We start from the raw sequence: 12,193 nt of genomic DNA, 5'->3' as shown, positions 1-12,193 counted from the left end.
TATATTCACTTTCCCTTACTGTTGAAAGTTTTTTAAATTTTGGCTTAACGGTTTTACTGTCTGGTTTTTTATGTGTTTGTTATGGAAGTTTGACAAAATAAAAAAAGCTTCTTTAAATAACTAATTGATTGATTAATTTCAGGTTAATTGGTTATACGCTACCAATGGATAATATATGAATTTCATTGTCTCAAAGATAATTATTTGATCTTTTGTGGTAGTTATTTGGTCTTTTTGGTAAATTTTTATACATATTTATGTCATTTTTTACTGAATATAGGCCAATTTTTTATTTTTTTACACAAATAGACTTACAGTTGGTTTGATAAATTTTTGTATGACTATAATCAATAATATGGACTTTGGTGGGCTTGAGCCCACCAATATATATATATATATATATATTTCCTAGAGGTAATTTGAGCCCAACTTAAAAAAAAAAAAAAAAAGGTTTTAGTAGTACTAGCTCACCCCATAATAGATTAGCCCACCTCATTATGCAATTCTTGATCTGCCATTGAATATATAGATATATATATATATATATATATATGGCTTAAAATAGTCTTATATTAATTGTAAGTTCGTCCCCCAACTATAGAATCCTGGCTCCGCCCCCTAATGGTAGGACCGATGCATGACATAAATATTGTATTAAATAGATGCACATGCAATATATATGTGATGTTGGAGTTGAGTCTGTTAGTATCAGTGACCATTGGTGTCTTATATCATTGATATAATGACGCCCTTGATCCCATATTAATAGACTCAAAGGTATTCCAAATTGAATGGTAAATGCGTTTCTTATAAATATATGGATTAACTAATATAGTACACTCAATGATCATTTTGATCTTGAAGTGGTCGGAATTAATTATTGTTAGAATAAGTGGGAGAATGTAAGTAAAATTAATAGTATGCACAAACCAAATATTTAATTGATGTGCATTACATCATATTAATTCCTAAAAGTGTCTCATGAATAGTCACATATGAAAAGGAACCAACCCGCCAACCCTTGCCTATAAATATGTGTTAAAAGTCTGGAGAACATCACAGAGGAAGATTAAAGGGTTGAAGGTGGTTTCCAATCCGAATATGTCAGGAGCATTGTAATTCTCTTAAATAGAGTTTTGTATCGGGTATGTCTCCTAATTGAATTTATGCATTTAAGTCCATGAGTTTATTTATGTTTGAATTTTCTTACATGCACTTCTCTGCAGGAAATTTTAAAGTCGTTTCTATAGTCGAAGTTCTGAAATCAATAGTCTGCGAACATGAATTCTGATCTTCTAAACGAGACTGCACAATGGACGTGGTGGTGGAAGGGCAGCAGCAAAAAAGATGAGCTTGCTCTATCATTTCTCACTGTTTCAGCGGTGATTTTAGCAATCTTCTGGTACCTATGGACATCTGTGAAGGCAAGCAAAGGAGTGGCTCCATTGCCACCAGGGCCTCGTGGCTTGCCAGTCGTTGGGTACCTCCCATTTCTTGGCACCAACCTACACACAATATTTGCAGAATTAGCTCATCGTTATGGTCCAATCTACAAGCTCTGGCTCGGAAAAAAACTCTGTATAGTTCTGAGCTCAACCTCCCTTGCAAAAGAGGTGGTTCGCGACCAGGACATAAGTTTTTCTAACCGTGACGCGTCCATGGCAGGATTGGCCGTCACATATGGTGGGCTTGATATAGTATGGAGCCCCTATGGCTCCTACTGGCGCACTATCCGCAAAGTTTTTGTTCGAGAGATGATGAGTAGCGCCAATATGGAGGCTGGTTACAATCTTCGAAAAGAGGAGGTTAGGAAGACAATTAGAGATGTGTATGCCAAGATTGGCAAGCCTTTGGATATAGGAAAAATAATTTTTTTGACAGAACAAAATGTTGTGATGAGCATGTTGTGGAGTGACACACTAGAAGGGGAGAAGAATAGTGGTGTTCGAGATGAGTTTCAGGAGGTAATCAGAAAAATGATTGAACTCCTTTCAAAACCAAACATATCTGACTTTTTTCCAATGCTTGCAAGGTTTGATATACAGGGCGTGGAGCAACAAGGAAAGAGGCTTCTAGCAAGGTTAGACCGAATACTAGATGTTGTCATAAATGAACGGATGAGATTGGACAGTTGCGAGGGAGCAGGGGTGTCCAAGGACGAAGAAAAGAAGGATTTTCTTCAAATCCTTTTGGCGATGAAGAAGGAGAAGGAAGATACTGCAAGTCCACTTACCTTGACACAAATCAAGGCCATGATGATAGTAATTTCTTTTGCCAACATTTATAATACTGCATGTTTAGCTGATATTTAGGCACATCCTTACAACGCAGTAGGTCTCACCAAGATTTTATACTGCTATAGTTCATCTTATGGGTTTCTTCATTTATTTTTAGTTTCATTTAGTTCTAGTCATTCATTCTAGATTTTATATTGGATAATTAAATTTAAGCTTTTAACCAATGAAACAGACTTGCTATGCACTTGATTTAGATGGTATCCATCAGATGATTGGTCCTAATTGTAACATTCTTGAGTTAATACCAGAACATTTTATCAATCACTTTATCCTATAATCGAATTACCTTCATAGAGAACTAGGCCTATCCATTGCGCTTGATTGTGCTCTGATGCCATACTAAACAAATAGATCAATAAAATGCATCATATCCTATATATACTAGAATCAGTTTATGCAAACTGATGATATTGAGAATTGAACTTATGCTAGCAAAATGTTTGTAACAGGACATTGTGTCTGGCGCGACTGACACAACAGCAACCATAGCTGAGTGGGTGATGGCAGAGCTCATGTGCCGTCCAGGAGTAATGAAAAAGGTCCAAGAAGAGTTAGCAGAAGTAGTTGGAATGAACATTGTTGAAGAGCCCCATCTCCCCAAACTACACTATTTGGATGCAGTCGTGAAGGAAACATTCCGGTTACACCCTCCACTCCCTCTCTTAGTCCCAAAGACTCCGAGTAAATCTTGCACAGTAGGTGGCTACACTATACCAAAGAACACTAAGGTCTTGGTTAATGTTTGGGCATTGCATAGGGACCCTCAGGTTTGGGATGATCCATCTGAGTTCAAGCCTGAGAGGTTCTTGAGTGAACCGGGCAAATGGGATTACAGTGGCAACAGTGTTCAGTTTCTTCCATTTGGATCCGGAAGAAGGGTATGTGCGGGCATACCCCTAGCAGAGAAAATGCTTCTGGACATATTGGGTTCGCTCTTGCATTCATTCGACTGGCAAATGCCAAAGGGCGAAGTGCTTGAGCTTTCAGAGAAATTTGGGATTGTTATGAAGAAAAATACTTCACTGCTTGCTATTCCCACCCCAAGGTTACCTAGCAAGGAGCTCTATGCATGATACAAACTACTTCAGAAAATAAAAAGAGGCTACAATGACAATAGTGCGGACAGATTCCTCACTTGGTGTCAAATAAGGTGCTTCTTACAGCTGGTAGTTGTGAACTCTATAATTGCTGTACAATAACAATAGTGTCTCTCTTTATGAGCTTACTCGCTGTAAAATAAGGTGCTTCTCACATCTGGTAATTGAGAACTCCAATAATTTCTTTTCCTAGCTAATTCCAATATAGAAATATTGCCCAAGTAAAATAATTGGTGAATCAGTTTGGATGCAATACAACTTGTATGAATGTTTAGTGTACCAATTGCTCGAATTCTTCATAGAACAAACTATATCAACTGATTCTCATATAGCATATAGGGATTTAGGCATATATATATATACATATATATATATTCAGAAGTTCAAGCAAATACACTCGCCGACTATGATTTTTTAGCCCACCGGGGATAGAACAATCGACATCCCCAAAGGGGAGGAGAGCTTGCACTAGATATATTCATGCTTGTATAAGCATAGATTTAGTATAAGTTGATAAAATACATGAAGGGAGAGTTGATCAATATGAACTATCAGGCCTGCAAACAGGCAGGTCCTTCTCGAAGTTGGGCATGGTGCGAAGGATTGGATTGCTTTCGAAGAAATTAACCGGCTTCAGATCGAAGCTTGATGAAACTGTTGGCATTATAGGGTAGTCCTCCTGGCATGGTATGTGATGGAATCCCATTGTGTACCATAACACAATGTCCTTGTTCTCAATTGGACGATTCCTGTTTGTCATTATGTTTACAAAAATGAACATATTCAGTAATGCTGCATTTGATTAAAAGTTACATTAGGTTTCTGAATTTTGTACCTCTCAGACCATACTGCAAGTGTATCTTTTCCCTTGCTCTGGTATGTCAAAAGCCCACCAGCCCAATATTCACTCCGGTTATACGGAGTCACCCATATCTGTCATCATCAAGAAGAAAATTAAGCAAATATTGAAGACAGTTTGAAATCAAATCAATAAGCATTATGAATAGTAGGAGGGAGGTGTAGACTATACTAAGCCACACGGAGCATGAGAGTTGGAGCGTGCATAGAATGTGAGAGTGACACTCATTTAGAAGAATTGTATGACTTGGGATTGTGCCCTTCGACTCAAATATCGTGTTAACAACCTATTATTCTAAAAATTTGAATTTTGTATGAATTAATTGTGTTTTGTGAAGTTGTGTGCCATATTAGACCTAGGCTTGAGCCAACTGTAATAATGCATCATTTGGAGATTACATAATAGAGTCTGGATCCTCTGTAGTATAGCATGCGTGTTGTACTGCAGTGGACAGGCCTAAAAGTTTAAATTTTGTACCAATTAACTGTGTTTAGTGAAGTTGTGAGCCATTTTAGAACTAGGCTTGATACAACTATATAATAACGTCATGTGAAGATTACATTATGGAGTTCGGATCCTCTGTAGTACAGCACGAATGTTGTACTTACTATAGTTGACGGCTCACACATTACAATTGTTGGGAAACGTGCAATTTTTAAAAATTTTTGAGGGATTTGTAATCATGGATCTTGATTCATCACATAGAGATAAGTTTTATGCAAAAATAAATAAAAGATGATGTATCATTCAATAAACAGATTGAATACTTACATCAAAGGTCTAAGTAAACTTTTTAATCTTTCCTCTAAAGTAAGTGTTCTCACTTATTGTAGATCCCTTTAGCAAGATCATTTCTTCTTCTTCTTGATTATGATCTTCCCTTTAGGAATCACGAATATGCCTTGATGAATGACCTTGGAATCAAGGCTTGTGGTAGCCTCCTTTAGAAGAGAAAACAAACCTTAAAATCTAGAGAGAGAAAGTGTATTCCTTTTTCTTATTCTCAAAGTCACACCTAAAATATACATGGACCCATGTATATATAGGCAAAAAATTAAATAAATAAATATAAGAAAAGGAAACATTAAGTCATTCTCCATCTCTAATTCAACTTTCTCAATTCTAACAGGACTCCAATATCAACTTAGGCTATTGGTGAGAATCTTTTTGGGCTTACTATTTTCTTGGCTCTTATAAATTAATAATTGGTCCGGTCCATTAAACCATGGACCCAATTCAATTAATTCATAAATTAATTTTTACCTTACTAAAAGAAATTAATTGCACTCCAATTAAATGGTAAATAACCTCTAAGTCAATGTTGCACTTTGATCCCTCTATGCATAATTATTTATCTGATAATTAAAACCATCAATCCGATAACATAATTAATATAATTATTTTGTTACCTTTGATTATTTTTGGCTCGATCACAAAAAAATATTTATTTGACAAAAATAATAATTTACTAAATAAATATATATAGAAAACATTTATCTAAAACATACGAAGGCCTTCGAATTTAATTTGTGATCAACCATAATCAAAACAAAATAAATACAAAAAGCACTGATGCAAATATTGAGAATATAGACCTCTAACTATTAATTACATAACTACCCAAAGTGCCAATCTAAGGATCCCAAGGTATCTGCCGAACAAAACAAAGTAATTATTAATTAATAAAAGAGTCTATACTTCTCTCATACTTGAAAGTCAAAAGCCATGACTGTGATAGAGAGCAATTGCATACGACAGCTCTCACAATATATCTCAATCTATCGTGGACTCGGTTCAAGTCTTAACAAATTAAATGTCCATCCATAATTACCGACTTTGAACCATTTATGATTACTAATTTATAACTTAGTATTAATTGCCATTACATACATATATAAATATATCTTGTAATCAAGTGGACACAATCAATTCCATAATGAATCGAAAAATAATACATTTCATTCACCAATTGTATAATGTTTTAATAATAATATTCAGATAAGGAATCATGACTTTTACAATCCAAAATAAGAATTTGATATGTTAGGGCACACATATCCCAACAATGACACCGTGTTGTAACAATATAGGATCCTAATTCATAACGGTAAATAAATAGGTAGTGACATCGTTACAAATGGTAACTGATTGTTAGTGAAAGCACTTCTTAACTGAGGTGGATCTTGGAGATCAAGCAAGCTAGCAGTAGTTGCGCCAGGGACAACCTTGTACCCTGTCGGATTTCCCAACCTTGACCTCCTCGAGGGATTAACATGAAATTCAGATAGATCATAGAGCTTAACCTTCATCCGGGCATCATCCTCTGTCTTAGCCACACTTCTCTTAGCTTTCAAGTAACTCTTTTTGGGTGATTGGCCTGGTACAGTCTCTTCCTTCACAAGATTGACCTTAGCAAATGAATTATCAGAGCCATCAATGTCCATGTCAAGGTGGAAGGTGATGTAGTGGTCATGAACCACACCAATGACATTCTTAGACACTAATGGACCAGTCATCTCATATTCATTTGGCACTTGATTCACATTCTCATAAGAAGTACGTCCCTTTCACCATTAGCATTCTAGATAGCCCAACCTATTTTGAACAATGCATGTATAAGTTAAACATCATATATGATGAGAAATATATGTACGACTCTAGTATTACGTCACGACCCAAAAATCCCCAATAAAATCCTCAATTTATACAAGTCTAAATACATCAAAATACATCCAGGATCATAAAAAAATGTCCTCTTTTATACAAAATCAATTTCCTCAAAAATATACAAAATTCTCTAAATAAATAAATAAATCTTGCAACGCGGACTCTTTACCCTAAGCCCGTATCTAGCAATCCCCGTTCATCACCAGTACCTGAAACTAAAGGGTGGTAAGACAAAAAGTCCCAGTAAGAAAAACCATAACAAGAATTTCATGGAGGTTTAATAAAACAACTTCACAAAATATACAGTCATATGAGTATATAAGCAAAATACAAATGCATTTAATTAAAACATTTAATCAAAACTATTGAAGCAAAACCACTCCAAGCTATTCAAGGTATAGAGAACCCTACACTGAAAAAGAATTTCCTCACTGGATCATTAACTCCTCAAGCTCCAGCCACCTCTGCAACCTGGGCTTCTCTCTGCAACTTTCGTCTCTCCATGTACTCCTCAAACTCTCTATTTTTCTCTCAGCTCACAGCTCACTCTATCTACAAACTCTCTAATTTTCTCTTCTGTTCTATATACCCACCAAGTCACAAGCACCAAATTTATAGACAAATTGTACCGATACAATCCCACCTTCAGCTCAAAACCCACGTGCATAAAGTAGCCTAAGTAAAAAAAAAAATGGTCTGCCAAAACTATATCATTTTTGTCAATACAATATCACACTCTAACCCACGTGAACAGCCATCCAACCCAAATGAATTTTAACCACAACTCTCCTAATGGACCCTACCAAAAGTCATCACAATTGTCCTTTCTCAGATCACTTTCTCATCTCTATCTTCATTATTATCACAACAAATCGGTCCATGTGAACAAAACCAAATCAAAAGAAAATTGGACCAAAAGGTCTTCAGTGGGCCCCGCCCCATTACTTCTCTTCTTTCCTTCTTTTTCTTCTTCTTTTACCAATTTTGCCGCCACTGCTCTCTTTCCTTCTCCATCATCAAATTAAATATATATATATATATATATGTATGTATGTATATATATATAAAACAAAACAAAAATAAAAATTCATTTACATCATTAGGCGGACCCCACAAATACTATCACCATTACATTTCCCTTTTCTCCTCATTTAGGCTGATCTCACTTCCTTCATTTAGACAACAAAAATATATATATATATATATATATATATATATATATATATATAATGCAATAAAATTAAACCAATAAATATCTCATTTATGGGTCCCGCAAATACCCATTTCTATTTCCTTTTTATCTTTTATTTCGCTGGTACCTTGCTTGCTGCCACCATCAAATGTTACACAAACATACATATATAAAATATGTAACATAAAAATAAAATAAAAAAAATAAAATAAGCTAAATTGCAAGTCTCCAAAATTAAATAATCAATCTCTAATAATTAAAAATTATGAAATAAAAATAAATTTAAAATCATAAAAATCCGGGTTATCACAATCTCCACCACTTAAAAAGAATTTTGTCCTCGAAATTCAGATCTAACAGTCCGTATACCCGAAAGCACCAATAAACACAAAACCAAATTCATAAATCCTTAACCCAGGCGATGTGAGATACAGTAATATGTAGGACGTTGTGGTAGCTGACAGTGCTAATCTGTAACGACCCGAACCCGTAGGTCCGAACCGTTAGTCGAGTCCTTAACCGAACCCGTGGTCAATTAGAGACAACACCATTCTTTCCTACGTCAACACATATTATACGTGTCATTCTGGATTTATAAAAAAATAAGTAATAATAAATAAATAATAAAATGTGATTATAGCTACAAAGTATGCCACAACGGTTTACTAACCCATCAAACCCTGTGGAGGAGCGTCGTCCGTCACTTGCCATCCGTATCCTGAAAAAATGTTAAATGTAATGGGGTAAGCAAACTGCTCAGTAGGTAGCGCCTAAGACCTAACTCTTGCAGCTCCGTGAATCTAAACAATGAATAGGACAATAGGGAACGGGGTCATACAAAGCCGGAAAAAAATACAATATACATTTTTAAGTCCAAAATAAAAGAATGTCGTGCCATGAATGCAATGTCATGTATGTCACTCCCTATTTTCCAAAACCATTCCCATCATCATTTCCAAACCGTTAGTGAACCCGTCCCATGGCAACTCCATGACTGCACGAGCGGAGGATTGGTCACTGTCCCTGACCCATGGCAAATCCATGGCGTCATGACCTAGGTAACTCAACCACACTAGGGCAAACTCCCTAGTCCCCTCTAGGCCTCACTAACGCCGCGGTCCCTAGGCAACTCCTAAGCGGCCGGGTTTTTTCAAAATCTTTTCATCAAATTCTCTAAAAAAAAAATCCTTTGTTTTCATTCTTATCAAATCTTTGTACCCTTTTTCATGCCCATGCTATGAATGCATATCACCTATCTTTTTAATACTATGGAAATAGAGAGAATTATTATCACACAATTAACATACTGCCACATAAAATTTCCAATAAATTATTAAGCATCATAGGCATGGAAAAATTAACATATTAAGCATACTCCACAATAATTCTTAGAATATTTCCATAAGCTTCCATGTATCATTTTTAGCAACTTTGTCAACACAATAACATAAAGAAATTAATAATGAAGCATGACAAGTAATTCTAAGGAAATTTCCCTAAGCTTCCATATATCATTTCTAGCCAATTCAATAATACACCCAATAACATGCTCCACATACCCAAGTAAATCAATTTTAAAAAAAACAATCAACTCAAATTAAACATACTTAACATGGATTATAGTAAAAAATTCACAAAGGTGCAAGAAAAATGGGAATTAGAGACCCCTACACTGAAAAGGAATTTTCCTCATTAAATCATCAAAGCCTCAAGCTCCAAGACCTCCTCTACAGCTCTAGAACCTCTCTGTAATTCTCGTCTCTCTGCTTTCCTCATACTCTTTCTGTCTCTTTCTCTCTCTCTGTATCACTTTATTTGCAAACTCTCTAATTTTTTTCTATCTTCTGCCTTTACAACGAAGTCACAAGAAGATACATATATAGAGGAAAAAGCACCGACACAAATATCAAAATACTGCTGCTCACCAAACAAGCCCACGTGAACAGTATCATTACAATTTCAAAATATCAACTTTTCTCTTCATTCATGTGAACCTTATAAACTCACCTACACAAAGCCAAAGTCAAGAAAATCATGCCCAAGCAATCCTCCAAGTGGGTCCCGCCACTAGCATTACTAATCAATCACAATTTCATTTTTCTATCTTCAATTTCGTACCTGCTCATTTACATCTCTATCTTCCATCAGATTGCATATTTGATATATATATATATGCAACAAATCAAACAAAACCTTACCTTATCAATATCTCATTTCTTTCTTCTTTTTCCACGCTGGCTTCTCATTTCGGCAGACAACATACATATATATATATCATATACATACCAAGGTAACAAAAAACAAATCAACCATTTCTCCTCTAATGGGCCCCACGAAAATACCATCACATTTCCATCTTTGCTTTCATTCCTTCTCAAATCTCGGCTGCCAGGTGCCTCATCCTTCAACAGATAATACTATATATGCAACAACAAAATATAAACTGTCACCAATTAAAAAACTCCAATGGATAAGTCTTCAATTATAATTAATCAAATTAAATATGATACTAAAAAATATATATATACTGAAATAGATTAAATCTTAAAAATTCGGATTGTCACAATCTCCACCACTTAAAAAGAATTTCGTCCCTGAATTCAAATCCAACAGTCTTCGCATATCCGAAAACACCTAATTCTAACTTATCCCTTAAATGATACACAAAACCCCAGACAAGAAATCCTGTCCGTTGCACAATCAAGCTCAAATTCAAAACTACACATCCCTGTCAAACCAAGCACTCGTTATCTACTGCACAGCTACACCGTCGCATAACCGCACCAGCGACTACCAGTCGCACTATACGACAATCATCATGCTAAACAGCTTCAATATGGCTAAACAACAAATTCCACAACGACTACATAATCATGAGTCACTAAAATAATAAAACGTATTGTCCTGTACCCAGGACCTAAATCCTCAAAATGAGATATTCGATAATCAAATGGTCGAACCACAACTTTTTATTGGATACTTGGTCCTACCTAATACACCTCGTCACCCGAGACAAACCACCTGAATCCACATTGTCATGCCAACATAACCCGCAATACCGTGCTCTCACTATTCGTGACACTTCAAAATAATCATTGACCTTTGACCCGACATCGTGCTAAAGATGGACTGACTCAGGAGAAATGGTTGGCCAGGCCATTCTCATCATCATTCCAATCTCAACACAAACGTCGTTCCTGTCCTCAGGTCTAAACCTCAAACACAAACCTACACAATTCATAAAACAACTATAAGATCCACTCACTATCCATCCATTACTATACACAACCTCAATAAATATACAATCATATAACAGCTCTAAGAATCTCAATCATGCCTTAATCACACAATCATAACAAACTAAAAGCGACACCAAACGTCATAATCAACCAGTATAAGGATCTCTGATCTTTTCTGAACACCGATCCCAGGTCGACGACTCCATAACATCATTCGGTTCAATTCCTACTTCCTCAGAACACACAATACGACTGTCTCATGTCTGAAACCTCAAAACCAAGTCAATCATTCATATTATTCCTCAATAGAATCATATTCACTTTCTAGCTACATAACACCCAAACAATACTAACACTTGTCCTCAAGATACTGGTCAAATCTATAGAAACACCCGAGACATGATTCACATCACATTACCTAACCATCCTTAAACTTTCATTCATGACAAATTCTTTGCCGCCACCACCCATATAATCCCTATTCGACAGCTCGCGTCTCACACACCACCGATCAAAACCATACTCTAAACGGGCGAAACAGAAACCCAAGACTCCACCTCCCTCCGAGGGAGTGAGTCGACCCCTTTTAACTAGAGCATCTACCGTTAAACCCTAACAACATAACAAACCACACACAGGTCTGTTCACCCACGGACGCGCATAACTCCTAAACGAAGAGCAAGACTTACGACAAACGACATCCTTACCAGGACTAAAACAAACGAAAAGAGTAACGAACCCCGCTTTCACAAGAGACTAATGACTCACATCTGAATGCACCCGACAATCTGTCACACGCTACTCATCGTTCGTCCAACCATAGACACCCAATCTCTCCAGAG

General features: G+C 36.1%; 2 protein-coding genes, 1 long non-coding RNA gene and 1 pseudogene across 3 annotated transcripts; 1 reads left to right on the top strand and 3 right to left on the bottom strand.

Annotated features, from left to right (window-relative positions):
- The first annotated feature begins 287 nt into the window (after positions 1–287).
- On the top strand, positions 288–3,586 carry LOC132303992 (geraniol 8-hydroxylase-like). The gene is made up of 2 exons (XM_059801465.1): positions 288–2,261; positions 2,747–3,586. Exons 1-2 carry the CDS (start codon positions 1,281–1,283, stop codon positions 3,368–3,370), a joined length of 1,605 nt encoding a protein of 534 aa, XP_059657448.1. The 5' UTR covers positions 288–1,280; the 3' UTR covers positions 3,371–3,586.
- Positions 3,587–3,932: 346 nt separating this feature from the next.
- Positions 3,933–4,481, bottom strand: LOC132305379 (amine oxidase [copper-containing] gamma 1-like). Its single transcript, XM_059803028.1, has 3 exons — positions 4,425–4,481; positions 4,230–4,327; positions 3,933–4,143 (listed from the first exon to the last, which is right to left on the bottom strand). Exons 1-3 carry the CDS (start codon positions 4,479–4,481, stop codon positions 3,933–3,935), a joined length of 366 nt encoding a protein of 121 aa, XP_059659011.1.
- A 1,742-nt stretch (positions 4,482–6,223) lies between these two features.
- On the bottom strand, positions 6,224–6,842 carry LOC132303990 (amine oxidase [copper-containing] gamma 2-like; annotated as a pseudogene).
- A 45-nt stretch (positions 6,843–6,887) lies between these two features.
- LOC132303991 (uncharacterized) lies at positions 6,888–9,974 on the bottom strand. The gene is made up of 3 exons (XR_009481464.1): positions 9,784–9,974; positions 8,783–8,830; positions 6,888–7,135 (listed from the first exon to the last, which is right to left on the bottom strand). It is a non-coding gene; the product is annotated as an uncharacterized LOC132303991 (long non-coding RNA).
- Positions 9,975–12,193: the final 2,219 nt, after the last annotated feature.

This window comes from Cornus florida, unplaced genomic scaffold (genome assembly GCF_030987335.1).
Source record: "Cornus florida cultivar Cherokee Brave unplaced genomic scaffold, ASM3098733v1 CherokeeBrave_3.0.0_Hap2_Chr04, whole genome shotgun sequence".
NCBI classification, from domain to species: domain Eukaryota; kingdom Viridiplantae; phylum Streptophyta; class Magnoliopsida; order Cornales; family Cornaceae; genus Cornus; species Cornus florida.
The sequence above is the reverse complement of the archived record's forward strand: the minus strand, read 5'-3'. Positions and strand labels throughout refer to the sequence as shown.

Excerpts from the sequence above, each read along its gene's own strand:
- LOC132305379 (XM_059803028.1), bottom strand. The coding sequence starts at position 4,481 with ATGAGTGTCACTCTCACATTCTATGCACGCTCCAACTCTCATGCTCCG. Across the intron at positions 4,328-4,424 it reads CTCATGCTCCGTGTGGCTTA|ATATGGGTGACTCCGTATAA; the intron begins GTATAGTCTACA and ends TGATGATGACAG. Across the intron at positions 4,144-4,229 it reads CTTGCAGTATGGTCTGAGAG|GAATCGTCCAATTGAGAACA; the intron begins GTACAAAATTCA and ends AATGACAAACAG.
- LOC132303992 (XM_059801465.1), top strand. The coding sequence starts at position 1,281 with ATGAATTCTGATCTTCTAAACGAGACTGCACAATGGACGTGGTGGTGG. Across the intron at positions 2,262-2,746 it reads AAATCAAGGCCATGATGATA|GACATTGTGTCTGGCGCGAC; the intron begins GTAATTTCTTTT and ends TGTTTGTAACAG.